The 26,521-nt window shown below is 44.2% G+C and overlaps 3 protein-coding genes across 3 annotated transcripts; 1 reads left to right on the top strand and 2 right to left on the bottom strand.

Annotated features, from left to right (window-relative positions):
• Positions 1–1,023: 1,023 nt before the first annotated feature.
• On the bottom strand, positions 1,024–2,059 carry LOC126566344 (zinc finger protein 135-like). The gene is made up of 3 exons (XM_050223250.1): positions 2,040–2,059; positions 1,807–1,945; positions 1,024–1,629 (listed from the first exon to the last, which is right to left on the bottom strand). Exons 1-3 carry the CDS (start codon positions 2,057–2,059, stop codon positions 1,024–1,026), a joined length of 765 nt encoding a protein of 254 aa, XP_050079207.1.
• A 451-nt stretch (positions 2,060–2,510) lies between these two features.
• LOC126559553 (electron transfer flavoprotein regulatory factor 1) lies at positions 2,511–2,857 on the top strand. Its single transcript, XM_050215722.1, has 2 exons — positions 2,511–2,553; positions 2,644–2,857. Exons 1-2 carry the CDS (start codon positions 2,512–2,514, stop codon positions 2,851–2,853), a joined length of 252 nt encoding a protein of 83 aa, XP_050071679.1. The 5' UTR covers position 2,511; the 3' UTR covers positions 2,854–2,857.
• Positions 2,858–7,984: 5,127 nt separating this feature from the next.
• On the bottom strand, positions 7,985–26,311 carry LOC126557157 (uncharacterized). Its single transcript, XM_050212834.1, has 3 exons — positions 26,245–26,311; positions 8,585–10,363; positions 7,985–8,518 (listed from the first exon to the last, which is right to left on the bottom strand). Exons 1-3 carry the CDS (start codon positions 26,299–26,301, stop codon positions 7,985–7,987), a joined length of 2,370 nt encoding a protein of 789 aa, XP_050068791.1. The 5' UTR covers positions 26,302–26,311.
• Between the last annotated feature and the right edge of the window lie 210 nt (positions 26,312–26,521).

Genomic DNA, 26,521 nt, shown 5'->3' with positions numbered 1-26,521 from the left:
CATGAAGCGAGGAGACGTGTAAGGTTGAAACTAAGATCACATCGGAAACAGATCGTGAAATGGTTGTAACACCTGATAAAGAAGATTTGTATTGATTGAAGAAGTTTGCTTATGTAAGTTAAATTATGCAAGTAACAAGCACTGCCCAATCAAGACGAAATTATCCTGACTTGTGGCTCTCCAAATATGCTCTATACGCGTATGAATCCTTGTTGTTTGGTAATTCTTCCAAACAAATGATCCTGTGGGAAAGAGCTACTGAAATAACTAGCTGTTCATATCGCATAATTTGCCTTGCAGGATTCTATTTAAGATTTGCGGATTGCATACTTTTTGTACCTTCGTCTGGACAATGCGGTTAGCGTGTGCACATGTGTTTTGTAAATGGTTTTCCACCATGTAATTATCAGTATTCCTAAGCGAATAAAATGAACTAGCATCACAATGACTTTAAAAAAACACGACTGAAGAGTAATTAAATGTATGTTTTTGTATATTCTCATTTGCTATGATATTTTTTATATTATAAATAATAAGTACAGTACACCATCCCTTTGGCAAATGTGCCACGATGTTGGAAAGGATTTTTAAAAAGACATTGCTGTTACTTTTCGCCTGCGAAATATAAACAAAAGGAGAAATTCGTTTCATTCGACTAACTATACACGTTCGCCCAACCATTCCACACGATGGATGGATGAGGAACGTAAAAAATTAAAAATTGTTTCTACATTGAACACATGTTGTTTGTTGCGTATTTCGTGACGCTTCGACTTATCGTTCTTTCCGACCTGATTCCACTTCTTCAAACGTGTATGCAGCACTACAATTGGAACGAATGCGTACACTGTGCAGTCGAATTAACGTTGCACTCGGTTCTTCCTCATTACATTGAATGCACTCTAACCCGACCTACTTGCTGCTTATCAATCGTTGTGGTGTTAATGTTATTATTTTCCGTGTTAAGCATTTTGAAAACTCGATTCGTGCTGTGTGGGAACCGTACAATGCGTCACACGGTTCTTAAACCTTCACCAACAAATGGACGGTATTGGCGTGGCGACGCAGCGTAGCCTTGTGCTTAAACTGTGACCAACAGTCCGGACACTGGTACGGGAAATCTTTCGCATGAATCTGTATATGGTCAGCCCACTGTTTACGCTCGTGAAAGCTTTCGCTGCACACCCGGCACCGGTATTTGCTGAACGCGAAGCAACTACGGCTCCGCACATGCCTTGCCAGGGACGGCGCATGCTGGAACTGTGCCAAGCAGTTTGGGCAGTGATGCTGTCGGTTGGCTAGGTGCGCCTTATTACCATGCTCCGTCAAGCCGGCCACCGTGCGGAACGATTTGGGACAGTAGCGGCAGTGATACTTTCGCTGCCCACCTGCCGTTGGACTAGGTTTGTTGTTCGTTGCCGCTGGAGTTGCTGACTTCGGTTGCTTTGATGGTGTCGGCGAATAACGCGCTCCATCCGTACTGCTGCTGTCGTCACCATTGGCAACGACCGTCGTCACTTGGATGAGATCATTCACCTTATTGCTACGCACGCGAAAGTGGTAGAAATCCTGCACCGCCTGCAGACACCGGTGGCAGATGGCACATCCCGCGTCCACCGTGGAGGAGAGCTAAAAATAAAGCACTTGTTTAGCGAGGAACCAATACCGATTACAACGCTTCTGTTGTTTCCTCCCCCCATTTCCCTGGTGGTGTGTGTGTGTGTTTACGTCAAGGTGAACTAGAGTCGTCACCTTCAACCGAATACTGCATCGAAGCTGCACACGAAGGGATTGCATATACGCTACCTTGATGTTGGTGCATTGAAAGATTTTCTCGACCAGCTCGGTCGAGCTGTTACTACCATTTTGTGCCAATGAAAACACACCCAGCAAACTATCCTTGCCGAGACAAAGGCGGCAGTACGTTTCCGGTCCAGCAGTGGGACTACAAAGGGAAGCAACAACACAAAAATAAACACATTACATCCGGAACAAATGCACATTTTGGGACGATTTCTGTGCAAAAATATTATACTCACATCTCCATCGTTAGCTCCATGGTGGATGAATGAGAAGTCGTACCTCAATGCAAATCTTTGTTCAATATACTGCAAAACGATCCAAGCAACCAACACGCTGCGGCTGCTACGGCTGCTATTGCTCACGACAGGGCTTGTAAATGTAATTGTGTATTTCACAACTTGCGTTGGTTGCTTCCGCGCCACACTCGATGCGCGTACATCATCGCTTTGGTAACGGCTTTGTTTAACAACAACCCGGCCTTCTAGGTGCTCGTACGTGCGGAAGATGCTGGCACCAACACACGCATCGCATCGTAATCAGCTGTGCTGTGGGGTGGTTCGCGTCGTGTGCGTGCACCCGCTTCCCGAGCAACACAGCTTTTTTTGACAGCTGACCATACAAAGGTGTTTGTTTGTTGTTTTGATGTGTTTTACAATTTCATTTTTGCGCAACAACAGCTCCTGCTAAGTTTTCTGCCTACGAGCAACGATGGGTGATCACCGGAGACGTGTGTTGGATCTTTACAAACGGGTAGGTGTGTCACACGTTCAACACACGAACACACTGCTCTCAAAATGTTGTTTGTTTTTCCTATTTCCCGGACCGGGATATACCCCACAGCTGCAGTATATGGGCCGCGAGTATCCGGGCGGACCGGAAAAATTTCGACAGCGGTGCTACAACGCGTTCAAGCGCCAAAGCACCGAAACCGATCCGGAGAAGATTGAAAAAGCGATCGGATTGGGCGAGTACGTTGTGAAGGAAATTGAAGCGTTGTACAGTTTACGAAAATATCGGGCCATGAAGCGCAGATATTACGATGATAAGTAGTGGATGTGGATGTGGGAAAAGTGACACAGGGAAAGGGATTTGAGAGTGAGGGAGGGAGTGCTGATAAGAACGGAAATTATTGATATGACCTTGGAGATAGTGGCACGAGGGAAGTTGTCTTCATCTGGAGAAGAGATGTACATAATCACTAGCGAAGTCACAAACGACGGCCCGCTTGGTGCCAGGGGGAGAAGTTTTTTTCCTCAATGTTGTCGATGAAAAGGATATTATTTTTTAAATAGGAAGACTTAAACCGAAAGTCGAATAAACATACTATTTTGTAGTAGAAAAGTAGGAAAATTAAACCATTGCACATTGACCTTAAGGTGAATTCATCGTAAGAACATCTACCGAAAACTATGTCTGAGTGTTATTTGTATTTGTATTAAGGAGCTTTTTCCTAAAAAATCATTATGGCTGAACAACACCCTGAACGAAGTCACTGTTTGCGGTTTCATATTTACACCCCTCAAATACTCTGTCAAATAAGGGGATTGAAAAAAACGCAATGCCTACTTCACATACGTTGCTCACCACTGTATCCGTCTTGTACGAAAGCTTGAACGCGAGTTGTACTAAAATTAAGCATTTATCGGAACTTTTCATGTTCTAAATTACCCAAATTCTTTGCACGCCGGGAAATTCCCGTTTGCAGAATTTCAAAAGTTATGCAGGGCAGAGCTTCCTTTCCGTCCAAATTCTACTGAAAGATAATGAAAGAGATAATAAATTGTAAAGGGTTGAAGTAACTCTGAAATGAGATCTCGGAATCTCAGTGGTGGACAACAGAATCACTTACATCTGTTCATGTCCCTGTTCGCCCCTTTTGGACGATCGGATGAAGCCCCTACAACGATAAGATTACTTCTTGTGTGAAGCCATCGAATACGTTAGTTTGTTGAAGCATAAGGGCACTCAAGGGCGACAAGATGTTTCCAACCAAAAGGTCCTTCGACGGTCGGCGGAAGCCTCTTCCTCTTACGAAGCGCAGTGGCGGATCAAGAAGGTCAGCTAGAATCCTAACAGCACAACAAACTCTGCTTCCCGCAAGAGTTCGTGGCCCTCTGAATGAACGAAACTTATAGGAACATCTGCCACTGACGTATGGGATTCCACGCAGCTGTTTAATTTACCCGGCCCCTTACGAAGAGTCTTTTGGAAGATGAAACCCATAGTTATTCAGACCGTTCAAACGAGAGGCGATCACTTTGAAGTTTGGAAACATATGAAGAAAGCGCAATCAAAAGCTTCCACAACCTTTAAGGATGTTTTGTGGCAAATTCTCTATTACTAACATTGTTATAGCACATAAAGTAGTATTCGTTGATAGTAACCCTAAAAACGCTTTTTTTGCACCATTACTAATCTTAATAAATAATGTATGTTAATAATTTAATCTCAATCTTTAATAAAATTCTTATAATCTCTTTAATAGGATGCCTATACCACATTCCGCGTCCACCGTGGAGGAGAGCTTTCTATGAATAATCTTTAATAGCATTTATTGAGATTATCAATGGAGCAACTAAAGAGTTTTTGGGTTACTGTCAACGAACACTTGTTTATGTGCTATAAAAGTGATAGTAATAGAGTATTAATATTTGTTTAAATTTGCCACAAAAAACATCCTAAAAGGTGTTCGAAGCATGTGATTCTATTTCTTCATAGTGGATTTGTTGATATTATTATTAATAATTAAATATAATTATGTTACCTGCGTGATGAGAGTTGTGATCATCCAGGGCAAACTTCTCTCCTACGGTATAATTGGCGAATTCCTCAACACGTGCAGAACTACCTCGTATTCGTCGCCGATCGACAAAACGTGAGCTTCTTTCCTACAGAAGTTGGACGACTCAACGAGTATCATTCCTTCGTCAGAAGCTGATCGTATTCTTCATCAACCATCGGACAACCTTTTCTTCCTATGGAAACACGTGTATTTCGCAGAGCTTGATTCTCCTCTCCCATAGTTCCCCGGTAGCCAGCTTCATATATCACCCTGCAGATAGGTGATCGTGATACAGAGCCAGTTCCCACGCTAAAAATTCCGCAACCGATATTAATATGTCCCCCCTTCGCGATATGTACCGTACAGACAATCTCAACTACACAAAATATAGAAAAAGCGCATGTAACACCACTGCGTTCCATTTTTCAACAGAAATCTTTTATTATTTTTTTAAAATTGTTTCTTTTTGTTCTTTTTTAATGTTTTTTTTTTCGTTCTTTCTCTCCCCTCCCCATCCCAGCAGTGAGCTTTCGCTCCCCGTCCGTATTATCACTTAATAGAAAGAGTACATCATTATTTTTGATACAAAAATGTCAGCTTCCTTTCCCCGTACTGCTCCTGCTGCGCGCACTAATTTTAAATTCTTACACCCTAAAATAATATAATACATCTTACAGATAGCTCTCTCGCTCGCTCCACTCGATAAGACTTTTGTTGATAAAAATAATTAAAAAAATGCATAAGGTTTCTTGTTTCCTTTTCTCCACCGGATTATCGATTGATTACTCGTCCTCTACTGTTTTATATTACTTTTTTTTGCATCTTCATCACATCTTGCATCTTGTTTCGTTCAATGTTTTTTTTTTGTCATTGGCGAATCTTTGATTTTAATGTAATTGTTGTGGATTGTTTAAGATGTAATAGACTGCTCCCTCATCGGCTTAGCGTGGTGCTGCTACTTTTATCTCTATTTCTGGCGCCAATATAATTTTATACGCACCATCATCGTTGTACTGTACAGTGAATGAGCGTGTATAGAGAAATGCCAATCTGTTTTCAACGTTAAATTGTTGAAAACAATTGAAAATAAAAAAAAAAAAAAAAATTAAAACACAAACACAAAAAGAATCCAAACCCGGTCTGGTTCTGTGTACAGAACAAAAAGCCTTTCATGGATTGGTTGTAAAAATAATCGAAATAAAATATTTAACCTAAGGACACTGTCTGCTCCAAAGGACACCAGCACAAGAAAACATTCCATCAACAACGAGCCCAAGAGAGGATACTCATAGAGAATTGCTTTATTCGCGCGTGCTTTAGATAGAGAGAGTGTTAGAGGCCCGCCCTTGCATTGAATCCTTAAACCGAGACTTTGTACTGCATTTGATTGTGTCATGTCTATAACACATTTCATTATTCTCTCTTCCGCTCTGATCTGATTTTGTATGTTTGTTCGATTTGTTTGAATTTGTAGCCTAACTTCTTATGTTATTTGCACCTCTTGCAAATGTAATTCAAGAGATCTTCTTCTACTACTGTACCCACACTTGCTCAAGAGCATCGTTTTTGTGGATTGATTAAATACATTTCAATTTTCTAAACCTATACCACCCATGTGCTTTTCTTTGTTGATGGTATAATGGGAGCGACAGTTTGCGGTTGTTTGGATGAGTACATATACAATAACAACAGAAAAAAGGACACTCATCAAACAACACCAAACTGCCATCGCTTTCGCTCTATCTGATTTAAGTCATGCGGGAAGAGTTGGGCAAAAATGAAATGTACAATCAATCCATGATCGCCGCCGTTTGGTAAATACTGTTCTGGCAATTTTGCATTTTGCAGATTAGACCGTACACACGGATGCTTGTGTACGAATTCTACTGTTCTGCTGTTTCTTATCCTCTTCCCTTAATAATCGTTAATATATAACAACAAAACTAAAAACCGCGCGATTGTACATACATGTTTTTTTTTTTTTGTGATCAGGTATACGATTTGTATTGTATTGTATGGGTTGATTGCATAGTGAAAAATAGACTAATTTTAAAGGCCCATGAACTAAAAATAACAACAGATAATTAAAAGGATTAAATTTTGCTTGAATCATACATTCAAAGAAGTATGCTTCAAGTGAGTATGGACACCCAATCAAGGGAGCTGCCTCTTTGTGGGTTTTGCCAATTAGTTGCTTTTTCGTATTGGCTACAGAATGGTGAAATATCCTACAATAGAGGATAATTAAAAAAAAAATTATTGCTCAGGTCTGTTGGGTATTTCACTAACACAAAACAACGTTCTTGTCCATGACATTCTTCGCCAGATTGATCAATGTTCTGATCCTTTGTTTCAAAAGACTTATTATGATAATCCTTATAAAAATCTGCTGCATTAAGAGCATTAAGAGATCCTAAAACACTGTAGTGTGATAGGAAGTATCGCTCGCTCATGAGAATGTTCTTGTCTTTCTCAAACGATGTCAGGACCTTCAAAAGCTGAGTGGACGATCGCCAGGGTGTAGGTCCACCTGCTAGAAAACCTGCTTTAAAATCAGTATATTTTTTAATGCATTTTTGCTTTAGAACTACTCGATTAGTGCAACTAGTGCTGTGTAACAGTAACTAAACCCTTACAGCACCCACTGCAGTAATCGAATAGTGCCTGTTTTGCCGATTGTAATAAACAGATGTTCTGCTCCTTCCTTCTATATCAGGAGCTGTATTAGTAAAAGTGTATCTTCCCATCCTCTTGAGGTTTCTCTCCACACTGTTGAACTTTTGCCTTTGTAATGTAGTGGTGCCGTAGCGATTGCTTTTTTTTATATTGAACCATTGAATATGAATGTCACTCTTACTATTGCTTTTATCCTCTTCTACAATCAGTTTCTGTCCTGTGAGGTGGTGTGTTGTCCAACCCATAAATCGTTGGCAGTGAATTAGATTGTGTTTTGCTTTTATTGTAACGCTGTAAGATGAATTGATTTCGCCCTCTCCGACGACTTCGAAGGTCGTGTTTGATTGGATATACAAAATTATTTATAAAACGTCGGGAGCAGGATTGGAATCAAGACGAATTGAGTTGGAGCTCCTAACTAATACTAATACTACTGTACAGGTGGTGTTTATGTTGTAAACGATTGTTTTTTTTTAATGGTGTGACGACTCTCATTTTTTTTTCTTTTAAAGCAAGATTAATAATAAGTAGCTTCTATTCCTCTTTTCTCTCTGTCGCCAGATTTATACATATTACTTTTTTAACTTAAACACGAAACGGAAATTTTCGGCCGGAACGAATCCTAACGTTGTGTTTTATGTTTTTGCATGTGTCATCAAATAAAACACATTATTGAAGTTAAATTTTGAACTTACCCGAAAAAAGACAGAAAGCGTGCTTCGCTTAAGCCAACCTTGTTATGATCGGTACCTTTCGCCGGATCGTTCCCTGTTGCTGTTGCCTTAGTTGCTGTTGTTGAAAGTGTTGCTGAAAGCTTAACCCCATTACGGTGCCACCGTTGACGGGTGTTACGGTGACGGAATTGTTGCCACTGCCCTGCACTATCGTCGGTTGCCGGCTAGAGATGACGTTCACCAAGCTCGCACCGTTACCATTCGCGGATGGAGAAATGGTGTAGTTAACGTCAAGCCGGGCACGTTTCGCTGGCGGTTGCTGTTGCTGCAATTGCTGCCGGTGATTGTGATGATGATGATGGTTTAGAAGTTGCGTTTGTTGCAACAGTTGTGTTTGCTGCTGTTGAAGTTGCTGCTGCTGGGATACATTGATCGTCCCACCAAGCCGGGACTGTTGCTGCAGTTGATTAATGTATAGCGATTCATCTTCATCTTCCAACGAGAGAAGATCCTGTTGGGTGAACTCGAGCGCAAGCGTACTGTCCTTCGAATCGACGTTGATGTTTTCATAAAACTCCGGAACCTAAAATAAGCATTACAACAACCGTTAGCAACAATTTATCCGTGGACATTACGGCTTGCTACTTACCTCTAGCTCGAAGTCACCCGGATCGCCACCATCCTCATCACCATCGATTAACGATTCTGGCGTGTTGATAATAAAGCTTTCCGCTTCCACATCGATCGTTTCGTGCTGCGGTTCGATCAACTCCACATCATCACTCTCATCTTCCTCCTCGCCGCCCTCTTCATCCTCCTCTTCCTCTTCCGCATCCACAGCCTCCTCGTCCACCTCTTCCGCATCCATGTCCGACGGACCACCGTCGCTTTCGAGATCCTCTTCCACATCCAAATCCTCCTCCCCTGTGGATCCATGCTTCATCTCGCCCCGTTCGAGCGCTTCCAGATGTTCGGGATGTACCATCGCACGTCGAATGGCTAGCGGATCCTTGCGGGACCACTTTTGTACCTCTTCGTCCATCTTAACGATTTTTGCCGGGTTCATCGCCCACAGGCAACCCTTACGCTGGCCTCCATTTACGGCCGGTTTTTCGATCTTCTCGAAACATTTGTTCAGGGAGAGATTGTGTCGGACGGAGTTTTTCCAGCCGGTCGGTGCCGTCTTGAAGTACGGGAAGTGTTCGCACATGAAGCTATAGATCTCCGACACGGGCAGCGAACCGGAGCGCGAATTTTTCAATGCCATCGCAATCAGGCATGAGTAGGAGTACGCGGGCTTGGGGAACTCACTCTCTCCTCCCAGTGGTGTAGCAACTCCCTTTGCTGGCTTCTGTTTCGTTCCGGTCGGTGTCATTGCTCGCTGGATATGTCTGGCAACCATTGTCGTTGGCGATCCGTTGCTACCGTGCGTTATGGTGACCATGCCGCTGGAAGGCTTACCGGCGGACCCGGACTGTTCCATGATCAGGCTACGGTTAAAAGCTTTCGGGCTGGATGCTCCACCATTGCCAAGTCCCATCCCGTTGCTAACCTTCTGCACGCTCTTTACGTTCTTGTACTGTACGCTGTTGGCAAACGTGAGCGCACCGATACCGTGAGCCAATTTGACGGTATTTCCCTTACCAAGCCCAACACCAAGCCCTGGCGATCCGGATGAAGACGTTCGGTGGACTACCGTCGTTTCACCGATTGTCACATTATTGCTGCTGGAGATAAAATGATCGCTAGCACTCTTCATCACACCTCCATTTCGGACGATGATCGTTTCCTCCTTCACCGTCGTCATCTGTGAGCTCAGATCCTTGCGCACGTTATCCAAGGGGGTTGAAGGAGCAAGTGACGTACAGGAGATGTTACCACCACCGGCACTTACGCGAGTGATCTGTGCCAGGCTGGATATCTTCTTCGGTTCCTGTACCGTTGCCACTTTGATCGTGTTGGGTGAAAAGGTGAGATGACTTTTCCGTTCCTTCGGGCTCGGTAGTGTAGGATTCGAACCCGCCCCACCGTGTACCGTTGTGTTGAGGTTAATGTTTTGCTTCGGTGACTTGAGCAGCGATTGGGCGACTACCAGCGCATTCAACGTGGAGGACGATGAGGTGGTGGCCGATAGAACGCTACCGTTGGTAAACGGTACCGCGGTGGACGATAGGACGGGCATCACGTAGTTGGGGTTGGCGCAGGTACCAACGTCCGGGTAGAGATCGTTACTGGCCATGCCGAGAGTGCTGCTGAAGAAGCTGTCGCCATCTAGTGAGCTTGAGTCCAGCTCGAGCGAGGGCAGATCGTAGTTCATCAGCGACACGAACTCATTCACGCCACCCACCACTGTGGTCACCTCCGATTTGATGTCAATGTCGAGCATGTCCTGCATCGAGTCGGTGATGTAGAGATCCGACATTGGGGTCTGAAAGGATAAAAAGCAAAGAAAGTGATCAAATATAAGTAAAACAGTTGTAGAGAGCTTAGGGAGTTCAACGGAAAATTTAAAAAATGACTAGACTTGCATCCAACTTGCGTTTATCGTTATGCAGGAAGGAACATCAGGCGGCTCAGACTCAGGCTCCACCACACAACATCGAATCTTGGAAATTTATTGGGCAACAGGGTTTCTCATAGACTTCATGCAACAAAGCAACCCTGACTCGACAGCAATCTTGTTTTCCCATCGTACGCACGGCCATACCACACCAACTCGCACACTAAGGGTTGATTCTCGGGTTGCATTGTATGTTCCAGCGCGCGAGCGAGAGCAAACAAAGGAGAGTATGCCGGGGCAAAAAAGTACAGTCGGTTCAAAAGGGATCGTTGTAAAAGCGTGACAGCAGGACCAAGAACCAAGCAGAGCGGGAAAATGTTTTTCAGTTTTCAAAAAAAAAGCCCACCCTGTGCTGGAAACGAACGACCCATGGCGAAGGGATAAAATGCACAATAAAGGAAGGATGATGTAGATAATTTTTGTTTCACTCCAAAAGCCGTACCAGCAAGGGGGAATAGGGAAAAACGAAACCCTCGGTCTGCAACATGGCCCTTCTTCAAATCGTACGTTCAGAGTGGCGTATTTCGCTACGCACGGAAATTCTGGATGAAGAGAAGCAACTCCACACTACACTCGCGTACACACAAGGGCAGGAAAAAATCCCTCAACAAAACAGAACAGCACACACAGCAGGCCATCGTTATGGGTATGTAGGGGAAACACGGAAAAGGGCTCGCAGCAACCACTAGGTACAACAGAAAAAAGGGACCCTTTTCTCCCTTTTGCTGCTGTGAGCGAGAGAAGCAGCAGCATAAGCATAACCGCGAGTGTGCGAGCGAGATAGCGCAAAGCGGGATGAAACGAGCGAGACACAAGCAGCAACTGAAGCCGGCCGGCTGCGCGGCATCCGACAAACAAACGCAACAAAATATGCTACCAGGCGCATACACATACATACGCATAGAAATCCCGCGCGTTCAGGGCAGAAGGAGAAACCACGAAAGTACAGTCGCGTCAAAAGTTGTGCTCGAGCATGCTGAACAACTGGTGCGCTCTTTTTGGCCGTTTCGCAGCGCCCTGTGCAACTCTCGCTCGCACGTTCCAGTGTATGTGTTGGGTGGGGTGCGGTGTTGGGATGGGGGTTGGTTGGTTTTGGTGTTGTTGTTGTTGCTGTTGCGCGCGTCTCTCGCGCTCGTTGTTGCCCTTTTCCGCCGACGCAAACAAAACACTTTTGTTGTGTTGCTGCTTGCCCGATTCGCGGCAAACGTTACACAGCGGAGGAAGAATTATGATGGATTTGAGGATGGTCTAACTAATGCGAGTTATGCTAGAGACATACACACACTCACACAGACAGGCCACGCACTGTTTGTAGGGGTGAAACATGACTGAAAGGGGAGAGTTTCATCCAGCCAAGATGTATTTTCCCCCCGGAGTGGGTGGCCGGGCTTTGGCTGGCTGATTGGATGTGGATATCCACACACACAACACCGAAGCAAATTGTGTGCTTGTGTGCGGGTGTGGGCTGCAACAAATCGTGAATAGTTGGCGCGGTTACCAAGAACGTTGCTAAGGGTGATGTGGTGGTCAGTTCGCTGCCCTCGAAGATGAGGTTAAAATAAAAACAATTCTACACCACCGCATGCAATTTCTCCCATAGGAGGCGTTTGTTGAAGTTGCGCGCAATTTCACCACCCTGCTGAACCTGTAATTCAATTTTTTCTCTCTCTCTCTCTCTCTGTCTCTCTCTCTTTGGGTAAATGTGGCAGCCGAGACGGTCTGTCACACAACAGAACTTAGTTTCGATTCCTATCTAGACCTTCTGATCGATTCTTTTACGGGTACAATAAAGTCATGGAAATCAGAAATTGTAGCCGACGAACTCTCGAAGTTGTATGGCCAAAGAAGAATTCAAATTTATCTCTGTGACTCATTCTGAGAGCCGAGACGATCTGTCACACGATATGACTTAGTTTCAAATTCTATCCGGATACCTTCTGACTATCAATTTTCAAGCATGTCCTCATCTCTTGTCAAGCCAAGGAAGTCATCTCTTGAAGTTGAATTCAAATTTCGCCCAGATCAGTTAACTTATGATGACGGAGAATGACACAATCCGGCAGTCAACCAACCCCCAATAACAACATCAACAACAAAATTTGCGCGCAATCTTTGATGACACAACCACAGAGTGTGTGGCCCGAGAGCGAGAACATGTGTTGGTAAATTGTGTTTGCATCACATGCAACATAAAATACAGCAAGCAACAACCAACCAACCAACAAACAAATCCCTTTCCTCCTCCCGGGACACGCGTTGTTGGACAGAGAAACACAGATACGAAGACGAAGAGTTGATAACGGAGAGTTGACACGAGCGTTTAAATTTTTGGCGCGAAAACCGTTTGTCAAACCGTACGAATGCTTTCTTGCATCATGAAATCTGCATGAGGGGGATCATGCGAATGGACTGTCAGAACTGTTGGAGGGTAATCTATGCATTTGTCTACTTAGGTAAACCAAAAAGGACACAAAAAAATATGCAAGTCGAAAAAAACCCGTCAGCACTGGATGTAGGAGAGAGTATACGGGATTCGGTTTGAAAACTGCTGATACAAGAAATCAAAACATCCCGTGTGTTGTTACCGGTCGAGAAGGGTGTCTGAAGCGTTTTTGCTGCTGCTGCTGCTGCTAATCACATTTCAAACTCAATCGAGTTACGGAAACTTCATTCCGGCATTCATGACATGCACGACAGAAGCCGCAGAGAGAGAGAGAGAAAAGGGTTGCGAGAAGCGGGAAAAATACTATCAAGTTTCGTCTTTTGGGGCGGATGTGGGGTGGCACCCATATCTCCGAGCGCGTTTTTTTTATTAGCAAATCTAATGAATTGACTCAGAATTCCGGTCAGACGATAGAGGCTCGTGTTCCTTTCCTGCACATCTCGCGCCATAAATGTGTATGTTGACAGTGAAATTAACAAGTATGGACATGTTTTCCTGTTCGAATTATCCTCAAGCTGGGAGGCAATCGGGACTATTTCGCGAGATTGAAAGAAGTGGTTGGATGAATTCTCTAACGGGTATCTTCTCTCGCATAACGTATGACATTTCCGCGCCAAAATGTACAAGTAGAGTCAGATTGCATACATGACCATCATCCGCTGTACATCGAGTACCAACTGAAACTGGACGGTCTATACTGAAAAAGACTAATACATTTCAGAAACTCGAAAATAATTAGTTTAAAAATATGCTCCCTAGTAGCGGATATGGTGGAGTAGAAGTTGCCATCAATTTGGGATATTATTAAAACTTCCAACAGTCGATATAATACACCACAATTCACACCAAACTTTCTCTCCATAAACGGGGACATTGTAGGGGACATCTGGAAGAGTTTCGCGCCAAAAAACCAGTGTTGCTGCTTCTTTGCGTTCTTTTCCTTGTGATCCCCCCACGTAACTAGGGAGGGCAACTAATACTTACGCAAGAACCGTCTCGTATCATATCCACCACACTGTCGGAGATATCCAACAGTGAGAAAGAAAAAAGAATCGAGATGCTGTTTCAGCACTTTCTCGCACAGCATATTTTGCGCGCGCTTTTCGTCTTTATGTATTTTTGGAGGGCAGAGACAGAGTAGCGACCGAAGCTACCCTCCTAAAAACCTTCGTCTCCTGCATCTTCTCTTGATCCCTGTGTCCTGCGAGAGCAAGTACTGGGTCCCCAATGGTGTATGAATGATGATGATTGCACCCCACACACAGCACAGTACATGCTGCTGCCATCATCATCTCATCATAATAAAAGGCCACCACCACCACCATTGCCGCAACTTCAATTATTTTAAGAATCGTGCGTGAGAACACGACACAAGATCTCGTCGCGCGCGGAAAGTGGCGAGATTTTGCTCCCGGTTCGTTTATTGGCGGGGATTGGCTGGCTGGGCGATGTTCTGTGCTCACCGTACGAACAAAAAAAAAAAGAAATCTTGTGAAGTCGATCCCCTTACCAAAACCTCCAGTGAAAAAGCGCGCCAAACCGAGCGGTCATTACTCCCGGCGGGCGTGATGTTGTTTATTTGTCGTTCGCTGCAATGTTTTGTATGTCGTTTCGACTGCCTTTTCCGACCAGCAGCAGCACAGAATCCGCCTCCCGGGACCCACATACTCTAAATAGCGGTCCCAACTATACACAAAACAGCAACGAATTTGAATATGAATCATGCAACTCCAGTTAATATTATGCAATAGAATATGTAATATTCGTTTGTAGTTGAATGGGTTCTTTGTCGGGAACGATACGGTGTGTTGTTGCTACTGTGAAAGGGTATAGGAAGAAAGATGATACTAATCTTAAGCACTTAAATCATCAATCAACAGTCGGAGAAGAGCACTTGGGAGGAGGAAACATAACTTCCTAGTCTGGATCACCCCACGCACCGGAGGGAAACTTGTTAAGTGGAAATATCTAATAATAATTCTCTCCCCATGGAAACGGCCCATGAGAGGGAAGTAGCGATCTTAGTAGCGGCATTCCAGTGCCCGTGTGTCTCTGTTTCTCTCCATATTCTTCACCGAAACTCTTGCTTCTCTTGTTTTTTTGGTTTCCGCAGGAAGCAGGAACACATCTTTGAAGTGTCAAATGTTGAAATCAAGTAAATAAACCTTGCTAGAATACGGGGACTTGAAAAGAGTTTGCTTGCTTGCAAGCTGAAGTACAGAAAAATCGCTAGCAATCGGACAAAAACATTCACAAACTGACCAAGACTTAGTACACATGAAACATCAGCACTTTTACTGTCTTATCCTTATCCTCCCCGATCATAACACGATCAACGAATGTTCAACCTGCATATGGCTTTGCTAAAGGAAGCAAAAAGGAGGCTCTCTCGGATGCTCGAAGGGAAGAAGCAGAAAGTGACAGATGCCTTTCACGGTTTTGTAATGACGACAAGTGTATTCCCTTCTTTAGAGACTTACACTTGCTCGTGCTACCACGGGGCCAAGGGTACCGGGATCATCACCAAACCAGGAGGAGGCATGCGGCTCTGTGCCTATTTCGCCCCGTCTCGCTCCCGTAGTTTTACTTCCTACCAGCAAGACAAAACCGGGCACGTGCTCGGAACAAGAGTTATCCACACCCTATTTTTCCGATCGTTCGAGCAGCCATGCATGTGCGGCAACCGTGTACCATCTGCCACAAGATCCCATAAAAATATGGGGTAAAAAATTGACACGATCGCGTCGAGCTCTTTTCCTCCACATTGCAAACCCAACTACGGACAAGATCCTTGGAAGCACGGTGGAAAGAGTAGATCAACAAGCAGAAGGGCAAACTTTAAACTGATCATCGATTAGTGTGAACCGCTCGTGTTGATTAATTACAGCAACAGTGAGTGCACTAGAGTTTTATTGTTTCATTGCTGTATAACACAGTAGCGGACGTTGGATTGGGAGAACTTAATTTTGTGGAATTTTTAAAGTGAGTTTATCATGTCGATCTGTTCAAGAAACGAAGTAATTGAGTTGTGTAAAACTTGTCGAAGATCTTTGAAAAATGAGGAAAATGTCATTGCATCAATCAGAAACCCGTCTATGCCTTTCGGACCAAAAAATATATACATTAACGTTAGAAATTTGTGAACTCCACCAAATCAAATTTAAAATTTGATTTGATTTAAAAAACCTTGTCCTGTTGAACACAAGTTGGATGTAGGGATTTTTTTCAGGTTTTTGATTCGTGTTTTTGAGGATTCTTTAATTTCTGGACGAAAACAGATTATTAAACGAAGTTCAAGATAATGCTGATGCTGATTTTTTCCCTATTTTGCATCGGTTACACCCACCCCAAGCAACGAAAAAAGGTGCTACAAAATTGAATTTAAAGTTGGTCTAATCGTTTTGTCCGGCACTGTTTGTAAAGTTTGGATTTGAGGACGCACGCACCTAGATCCTCATGTAGAACGTTCATCCTCATGTGGAACAATTTTCCACCACCTCAACTTTCAGGGACTGATGATCATGTTTGAGTGTTTTTCACAAACTGTTTTACTAAACACTTGATCCCTCCTTTTGACATGGTTCCTTACATCATGGCTCGTTGACTCGCTTTGCCCCTTTTTTTATGTAGACAGAGAACGATCGTTTCTTTGTTTTACACAACCATTATTTCAAGCATAATTCTGGCACGATCGCGAGAAAGTGCGATCACCAACACAGAAACCCAACAACATACTCCAATGCTCGGTAAAGCAAGAAATATTGTGTGATGGGGCCGCGTGAGAATAGAATTAAAACCATGGTTCGAATCTCTCCACCGCTTCCACGCTTCAACACGCACACACATGGTGGAAAAAGTGTGTGTGTGTGTGTGTGTGGGAAAATTTGTAAAAATCAACCAAACGCAACACACAGAAAGTTCTCATTCGGGACGAGATTTCGAGACAGAAAAAAGGCTATCGCGGTGGGAAAAATGGTCACAGTCAATCAAGTGTGGCGATGGCGAGAGCCAGAGTTCACACGAGGAGCTACCATGGAATACGGCGATTCGTTAGGGTGTTGTGGCCGCTGCTCATTTCAGTTGTTGGAAACGCTTCAAAGCGTAACGATTATAGTTTTGAAGTTAAGTGATAAAAATGCCCATGATTGATATGGAAATAATTGAAAATTGATTCTCATACAAAATTATATTTTACAATTTTCCGCTCATAACACAACACCCTCTTTTCTGATTTAAACTTAAACATTTTTCCATGTTGCTTTACCCAACTGCTCCGTCACCCTACTTGGTGCTCAGTCTTTCTATGACAAGTCATTTTTCATCCCACGAAAGGACGAAAAATTCAATCTGGTGTGTGGTGGTGTGCTACCGGTGAACCCTCTCGCAGGAATATTTGTTGCAGTTGAAGCGACATTTTAGCAAGATGCCTGTACAACTTCTGTACAACCGTCTGTGCAAATGAATCACCGTCATACCGGCAACCTACCGAAACACATCCTTCCCTTCGCGTTCTTTGAGATCCGTGAATTTTCCCCATCTATCTACTTCCCATTTCCCGGTGCCACAAACACCGCACACTTCGAGAGAATCCTCAAGCAGAAAAAAAACCCGGCACTTTGGAACACTTTTCACCGGTATTTGCTAACGAAAGAAGTCAAAAACACGCATGCGTACACCTCCTCCAGTTTCTCTATTCCTCCGTAGTGTGTTCCGCCAACCGTTTACCATCGTAATGAACCTTCCATGAAGGCGGGAAAACTTCCACAACACCGCACCGGAAGCAAATATGTCCGTCCTCACAGCACAAGTGGGAAATAGACATATTGAGAATGTTATGAAATAAATTAAATTTTATCCGGGACTTTTCAAATATTGCAACAGAGAGGGAGAGAGAGAGGGAATGGTTGCGCTGAAGAGGGCGAAACCGTTTTCCTCTAGTAAGTGTTATCAATAGAACTATTTCAATAACAACAAAAAAGTTAAATCTTAGACGTGACAAATTAATTCCACATTTATCCGGTTAGGATTCCTCCGGACGACGTTTCCCGCCTTGTAAAAAAGTGAAAGTAATTGATGATTTTTCAAACTAATGCCCATATAGACCGCTCACACTCCCTTCTACATTCCTATGCCGTTCATCACACCCTTCTGGCGAGGCAAAGAGAAATTGGCGCCCAGTTTGAATTGCTTGAAGGGCGCAAACTCCAACGTGAGCACCATATCATCATGATGGCTTGTTTTTTTTTGGGTTGGGTGGGGGTGGAGGGGAAACAGAGGTGTGCAGATAGAATGTTTACCCCCCGTAATATCGATCGATTTGGTTTGGTTCTCTGGGAAAGAAGCATTCACCACGAGAGGCGGGAAATCGAATGTTTTTCATCCATCAGAAATTTCGCAGATTTTTTGGAGCGACCAGAAGATCCGTCGTTTTGAATCCGAAATCAAAAAACGTCCGGGGAGTTAGGAATCCTGGAGACGCTGCTTTCTAACCCTCAAAACCGGGTTGCCGTACCGAGTGCCTGTAGCGCAATTCTAGAACGAAGAGTAATCGTAGTGTCACTTCCGGAAAATACCAGGCGCACATAAGAAATGAGTGGTTTCTTGACTCGGGCTGTGAGGGTGCCACATAGCTCCATTTTCTCCAGTCACATCGAGTCCTGTGGCCACCGAGTAAGGATATTCTTTACCCTCCTAGACAAATTAGAATGCTCTGGCATGGGCCTCTAAGCGCTCGTTGGAAGGCAAGTAAGGAGGCACATACAGAGAGAGAAAGAGAGACACACACAAGCAAGAATAAAAAAAAGAACCCCACATTTGAATTTTAGTGCGCATGCGGCACGTGGACACATTTGTAGGACGTTTTTTTTCTACGGTCTCCTTTTTCACTTCAATTTCCCTATCCTTCTTTCTTCGTTTCCGGCTTGTCGAGCCGCAAGGGAACCAGGAGTTTGGTGGAGTGTGTATGTGTTTTTCAACCTTCCAGCCCGGTGTTATAACCCCCCCACAAAAAAGTGATTTCACCTGCATGGTGCAGACAAATGGTAAAAGGGTGCCAGAGACTCAATCGAACCGATACAAACCGCGAAAGTTGAGTCTCTTTGAGCGTTGCCTGTCCAAAGCCGGACGATGAAAATGAGGGGAATGAATATGCATTTTATTGCCTAGCTGTGGGGTTCACACTTGCAATGTAAAATATATCAGTTAAAGGTGAGAACTGGACACACCTTTCAAGTACAAATAATTTAAAAATAAAAATACATCCTGTCCTGCTACAAACACCACTCCGTCGCGCCTACCCAAACAAGGGAATAGTTCTGTGCTCGGAAGCAAACTATCGGCAAATAAAAACGCGCGAAAAACGGATCCCTCAAGGAACAGCACAACACAAGGAGAGAAAGCAGTTCCTTCTGTGCTCTACAAAAGCCCTTCTCCGGGTGAGATGCAACGAAACATTTGGGACCGTGTTTCAACGGTCGTTCTCGTGTGCTGCCAGCCTGATAATTCGTAGCAGACGAACTCTTTCCTTTTGCAGACGCGTGAGACAAATGACGAAATGTTCGCTCACGGATGCAACTGCTCCGGCGTCTGGCCTATGCCGGTATCGTCGTCGATCATGATATGCAAGGCAATATTTAAATGCAATGCGGTTTCAGCGTACGGTGGCGCGCTCAACGAGCATGCAACAGCGACGAAATGTCGCTCGAAGGTTATAGGGAACATGTTGGGGAGCTTGCAAGATTCAAATACTGGTAGAATTCAGTCGAAATGGACGGTTTGACCAAAATCAATTGTATCTAGTGCAAACGCCCAAATGTATGCAATTTTTTGTATGAACAATTCTTACAAACATGCCGTTCTCTTCTCCATTACTATATCTTATTGAATTAAAAATTATCACACGTGTAGTAGAAATATAACTCAGCTTTTCGAAAATACCAAAGCTGGGATAATGCAGGAAAAGGGATGGGGCGTTGAGGGAACAACAACATGTTTGCCTTTCCATAGTTGAAACCAAAGGATACAACCTCAAAAAAGCAATAACGAATTACCTCACCTAACCTAAAGAAAAAAGCTCATCCCAAACCTGGATGATAATTTTGCGTGTTAAAATAAAAATTACTTCAATAAAATCATAAAAAGCTCTGCACAACAAAAAGAAAAACAAAAAGAGAGAGAGAGAGATAGGTGCGAAAAAAGGATTAAACGTTGCCTTTTGATTTTTCCATTCTTCCATAAAGACGTTGATGAGATGCGGCGCGAAAGGAAAAACTGCTAACCCAAAACATCCAGAACGAAAAGACCTTCGGAGAAAAGAAAGCAAAAGCGCCAATAATCGCACTTGAGCGCACCAGGGTCAGCCGTTTTGCAGGTAACATAGCAGCCACAACTCCCGGTGCAATTAGTCAACGTTTCTGCTGGACCTGACGTGGTGTGTGTGTGTGTGTGTGTGCCTTTACAGACCCGAAAAATCTGCTTTTTTGTGGGTTGTGAAACTAATTGTTACGCTTGTGCAGATGTTTGCCTGTTGTTTTCGGTTGCAATGCACCTCGGGTTTGGGTGATGATCTAGAAGTAGCATTTTTTCCCTTTGATCAATTCACTATGTTCGTCAGTCGGGGAGTTTTAAAGATAATTTTCCCAACACAGAGCAACCGGCACACACATGGTAGTATCGAGATCGCTAGCCAGATTGTTATTCTGCATGATGATCTTCCTCTCTGGTGGTATGGGTGGTGGTCAAGAATCGTCCACAAATCCCGCCCGGAATCACGGCGCACCTTGACGTGTGTGCTCTCCAAAGAACACACTTCAAGCGATCTCTCCAAACCGAAAAAACCGGTTCCTATCCAGGGTTTCCTTTTCGTAAAAAAGTTGAGCATTGAAATCTTTTCTTCTTTTCTTTGCCCATCACCATCGCCTCCTTGTTGTGGGTGATATTCTTTTGGCCCACGACGATGGGGGCCTCTCCCTTGTTCGCTCGTCTACTAGCATCAGGCCACCATATCTACTAGCCCGATGTTCTTCGACCCACCCAGGAGAGATCAGCATGATGAGCAACTCTTCTTCTGTGCCGCCACACCAATAACCGCAGAACAACGGAGAATAAAGAGCTGAAAGGAGCAAAAAGTAGAATTGGAAGGAAAATATTTCACACGGCAACCTCACCAGGCACACACAGCACAGGAAGACCTTCTTCGTTTGCGAGAAGAGGGATGGCACGGAGCAAACCTCGACGGCTTTAAAAGGAAGGTCTTGGAAGGGACGGGGTAGAGAACATGCCACAAGGGGTAGTCCACAGCACTTCATTCTGTCCTCTCGTGTTCTGCTCGTTTCTTCTACCTATACAACCCCTATATTCCATTATTGTGCTTTCGTTTGCCCTTTCCCGGGTTGGGACGGAAAGCATAAAACTCTACCGTCATTCCTCACCATGTGTGCCCTTACCCCGCGGGGTGTGTGTCCCTTCGTTTGGTCGCTTGTTCTCTGCGACCTGGTGTGGAGGATCGTCATCAGAACAGCTCAAGACTACGAAAAGTGTTACGGCAGATTGTGTAGTAGTACGAAGGAAAGGAGGGTCTCAACAGCATTACCCGATGGGATGAGAGGTACGTGGATGCGCGGTGGGGTGTGTTTTTATGTGCCTCTGCTACTCTTCCTGCTTCGGTTCGTTGCGTTCGTGCGATGATCATCGGTCGTGGCTTTTGGGAGAGTACGCGCGCTCTGGGGCTCGGTGGAGTGTTTTTAATGTTGTTTTTTTTTTCGCTTGCTCGGTTTTCCTTCGTCGTTTTGTTGCTAACGAGAAGATATCTTTTTTTTTTCATTCTCCTGTTTCCATCCTGCAGAGCTTTCATAGGTTCTGCTTTTGTCTTTCACGAAAAGGGGGACGATGATCGAAAGATGCCAACACGAAATTACACTAACACGCGGGAAACTCAGAAAAGACAGTGATTGCGGCATGTGTGTACTAAGAAATGAGGCAAGCAAAATTGTTACGCGCTGAAGGTTCTCCCTGGTGGAGAACAAAGAACGCATCTCCCGGTCGCTACCAACTTAAGTGATCGCTCTTTTGTTTTTGAATGGAAATATGAAACAATCGAGAGTCAAGGACTTTGAAAATGACGATTAGATTTTAAAATATTTCAAGAGATATAATAGACAATCACTAGAATTAACGAGTTAATAGAAAACAACATTAGCTAAGATATATCAGACACATAATCGTATATAAATTACAGTTTTAAGTATAACGAAAAAAGAAAAGTTAAAAACGGAACGCCTCATCTCATCACCGCACAAAACAACAGCCGACGAGCGGATGGTGTAAAATATGTAAATTAGAAAAGCTACGCCAGAAGGAAATCATCCACCACAACACTACGGGAAATAATTAAATACTCTAAACATAGAAAAACACATTCATTCAAGCTCTAAGATAGCCATCTCACTAGTAAAACTTCCTACAGTTACGATAACCGTACCACTAGAGCTGCTCCCCCTCAAGCAAAAACAACGATCCGCGAACAAAGCGAGACCAAGAAGCCGAGAACTATTCAATTTTGTCCGCCTGTCTCGCCCCACAGATCTGGTTGGAGCCTCCTTTTTCTTGTGATCTCTCATGGGCTTAAGGTGAGCCACCCCGAGAATGATTTTAGCGCCGTCGTGATCTTCGTCTCCAGCTTTGGTAGGTGGTGGCAGCAATAAATGGGCAATGGTTTTAAAGTCGCCGCAATCCATGAAAGATGATGCTTCCTCAATCCAGCAAAAGTCCCTCACATCAGAGTCATGGGTTGCTTTTGAGAGGTTAAAGTCGTATACCAAAGCGACCCAGCTGAACTCGATCTCTAGCAGCGCTTAGAGTGGTTTTGGGACGATGATAAACGAGAATTGCACTACGAACGAAGAACGTCAGAATCGTTCTTCGTTCTCCAACTCATGCAGATAATGCTAATTTTTGTCCTCAAAATGTGCAATAAAGGTTTAACATATTGAGCTGTAAAAAGGAACTTAGCAAACAAAACGAAAAAAAGGCGCCTGGCGCTTTCCCATTGGGAAAAAAATTGCTGAACAGATTTTGACTTGATGTCACACCGTCATACGATCAACGGGTAGGCGCTTTCATTCGCAAGCGGCTTTCTCTCATGCATAAATTAAGTGCTAAATGCTAAATTCTTCCTAATAGTTTTATTGGTGCCGATAACACACTCTCGTTTTAATTTCTCTACCCTAGAGAGTCCCTTGTTTTTTCCAAGGTTCGTGGCCCAATTCCGGATGGTTGCAAGAAAAGGGCCCCTGTTCTTCCCTTAGGCCACAGATACCATTCAGGCTGGATATTCAGGCCCGCACATCCCATATTGCCCAAGAATGCACCCGAAATAAAGATTTATGGCCCCTGTCGGTGGAAAAGTCCCAGCATTTAAAAAGGTGTTCTTCTCTCTATTTCGCTCTTTTTCCCCTATTTTACATCTGTTACTTCCTTCTTTTCAACTATGGCACCACCACCAGGACACCAAGCGGTAAACAAGGACATCGGAAGGATGAAAAACGAAAAAGCAGATCCCTTAACGCTACAATCTGAATCGCTTGAGCCAGAAGATCTTTTTTTTTTCGAGTCCTTTCACGCTTGTCGTTACTCTCCGCTTCTCACAAACAGCACGAAAACTGACCTTTGGTTTGCAATGATTTCCTAATTTTTCCCTCCACCGTGCACTGGTGTGTGTGTGTGTGTGTGTGTGTGTGTGTTGCCTTGGGAAAGAGGCGATTTAAAAACAAAATAAACACATTCCACTCGCATACCAGCGGACTATTAACAACCGAATGCATCCATGGTGTTGAAAGGTTTTCGTGTCCTGGAAGAAGGGTAGCAGAACGATCGGGTCGAGGCTTATTAGGTACGGGAGAGTCATACATTCGCTTACCTGAGGAAAGCAAACCGAGCCAACAAAAAAAAAATCAAACCCTTCCAAAAGAATTTACGGGTGACACACACAAAAAATCTGAATGTGCGTAAAATCAAGTTAAACCCGATCGTCATTCATGGGAAGCAGAGATTTGCTTTTCGACTTGCAGGCATTTTTTTTAAATGCCTTCCAAGTCGAGCCGATCCTCAAGGGAAGGGGGTTGAAATTTTTGATTTTTCGGTGTGAAATACCGATGCCGTTGACCTACTTTTCGTCCGTTAAAATATGCACACACCAAAGAGACATAGATTTTGGTTCTTTAAATCGAGAAGATAATGAGGCGAGCTTCCGAAGATCGCTGCTACTTTCATACAACTCCAAGACAGATTGAGAAACTATCGAGTTCTTCACGAGGGAATTCTGCTCAGACCAACATTGACTACGAAAATATGTCGATCTTGTACTAAATTAAGTGTACACCCTTGGAATAGTAATCAGTAGTCGCTCCTCCCGAAGCAATGTTTCCTTCGTACCATTCCAGACAGCATAATAGGGCAGTATACGGGGAGGGGAGAGGCTCCTCAAATAGGCCGCAATGTGTGTCCTTGGCTCGTCGTAAATTTCTGATCATTCTCCTCCGACTGACTACTACTACTACACTCCCGGCGAGTTGTGTGTTCAGGGCCACCGCACAAGACCTCCGGGAGCTGTTGGAAGTAAAAGAAAAAAGCGCGGGAAACTGAACAATCGTATCGATTGTTGCTGACCGGACGACGAGAAATTCTTTAACATCCCTTCTTATGCCTCCTTCATGGCCGACCGGAGAGGATTGTGCACTGTATAGAGCAACATCAATATCGATTAAATTTAGCTCACAACACACCAGAGATCAAGAAGCCCGATTCTAGACGACCAACTCCAGTGTGGAGGCCAGTGTAGAGATGGAAAAAAGGCGCGCGCTCGCATATTCTCATGTGTGGCTTGAAGTACAAAACAACAAAAAAACGTGATCAGGACCGCGTTCTTCTTTCTTTTCTTGTCTGTGCGGTTTGACAAGACCTTTCCGGAGAGCCTGACCTGATGTTGGACCAGAATCGTGGTGGGGGCATATGGGCATATTTAAAACCCCCCAAACACACACACACACACACGCAACCCAGGGATGCAGAGATGGGTGAGGACGGAGGGGACACACAGGAAAACGTAGCTGGCCGGGCCAAAAGTGGTAGGGGCCTGGGGGAGCATACATTCATCGGCAATGATTATCTTTCATTCTCTGTCCGGTTCCCCAGTTTCGCTTCTCTTGGATACATTTTCGCGCGAAATCGAACAACCTCCGGCTCTTCTGGGCTGGATGGGAATTTGCGGTGCAGTTGCTGTGCGTTCGGTCGGTGCCTACTACTCTGCGTTCCTTGGAGGAGGAACGTCGAGGCAACACGTTTTTACAACATCTGTTGTGTATCGAGTGAGTATGTGATGGATTCGCACAACTTGAAAGAAATCCAACAACATTTATATGTGTCCTAACGAGTTCAAGAACAGTCTAATGGTGTATTTTTCCGGAGCACCTTAAAAATAGCCACGTGCGTGTTGCAGGCATTTGCGTGAAACATTAGAGAGACCCCACCGCACACCGCAACAATACAACACACACACAAATACATCCAGACATGCGATTCACGCACAACCGGCATTTTGGCCTTGAACTGTGCCGCGTGAGCTGTTTCGCACCGGTTCCAACAGCGATTTCTCATCTCTCATTCTCGTAGGTCTATTTTTTTTTTTGCCGGCTAGCTGGCTGGTGGATTCGCGCGATCGGTACCCGAAACCCATCCAAACAGCAATAAATGAGGCTGGGCCGGAGATTCGCGGGATGAGATGTAATACACACTGAGAAGGCACAGACGACAGTCATCATTCGCATATCATTTCCGGTTGCTCGCGATAACAAAGCAGGCCGCCGCGATGTTTACTATTCCAAAGCTACTCGAGGTGAGATGGTTTCTCCCTCTCTCTTTTTCTCTGCCTCGCGCACACTTTTTTACACACATTCTATCTCGCTCCACCGTTTTCGTACCAAATGCAAGTGACATTCGATGCAAAAAATGACACAATTCAGCAAAAAAAAGATATTAACGCCACAGCACAACACTTTCGCAGAATCGAAACGTTTTGAAGTGCGGGCAGATGTTCGAAAATGTGGTGCCTCACACAGCCACAGATATGCGGGTTTTAAGTATGTGCCTTTCGATGATACACGGTCGCAAAAAAACCCACATAAACATCTGTCGGGGAGTTTGCCGATTCGTCGCACTCTCTTTGCTTTTTGGCGGGGTTTTCATTCCTTTTAAACGTCCCAAACTCCGGCCTGAACATTCTTTTTGACAATTTTTTCGTTTTACTACTTACGCTATATTTGTTCAGCGCGTCGTGGAATCCCGTGGTTGTGTCGTCCAGGTCATACATTTTGCAGCCTTTCTTTACCGGTGATAACAGCAAAATACGCGGGCACTTTTTGATCAACACCGCACACACACACACACTCACAGGAATTTGCTTTTTAGCAAATGCTTGCCGATTTGTACTTAGATTCACACGACTTTAGACACCACGGGCACAGTGATGGTGAACGATGATGATGAGGTTGGACCGGTCGGTGTAGTGATACAGCGCGCTGAAGAGGATA

This window comes from Anopheles maculipalpis, chromosome 2RL (assembly GCF_943734695.1).
Source record: "Anopheles maculipalpis chromosome 2RL, idAnoMacuDA_375_x, whole genome shotgun sequence".
NCBI lineage: Eukaryota > Metazoa > Arthropoda > Insecta > Diptera > Culicidae > Anopheles > Anopheles maculipalpis.
Note: the sequence above shows the minus strand (reverse complement) of the source record. Positions and strands in the feature narration are given on the sequence as shown.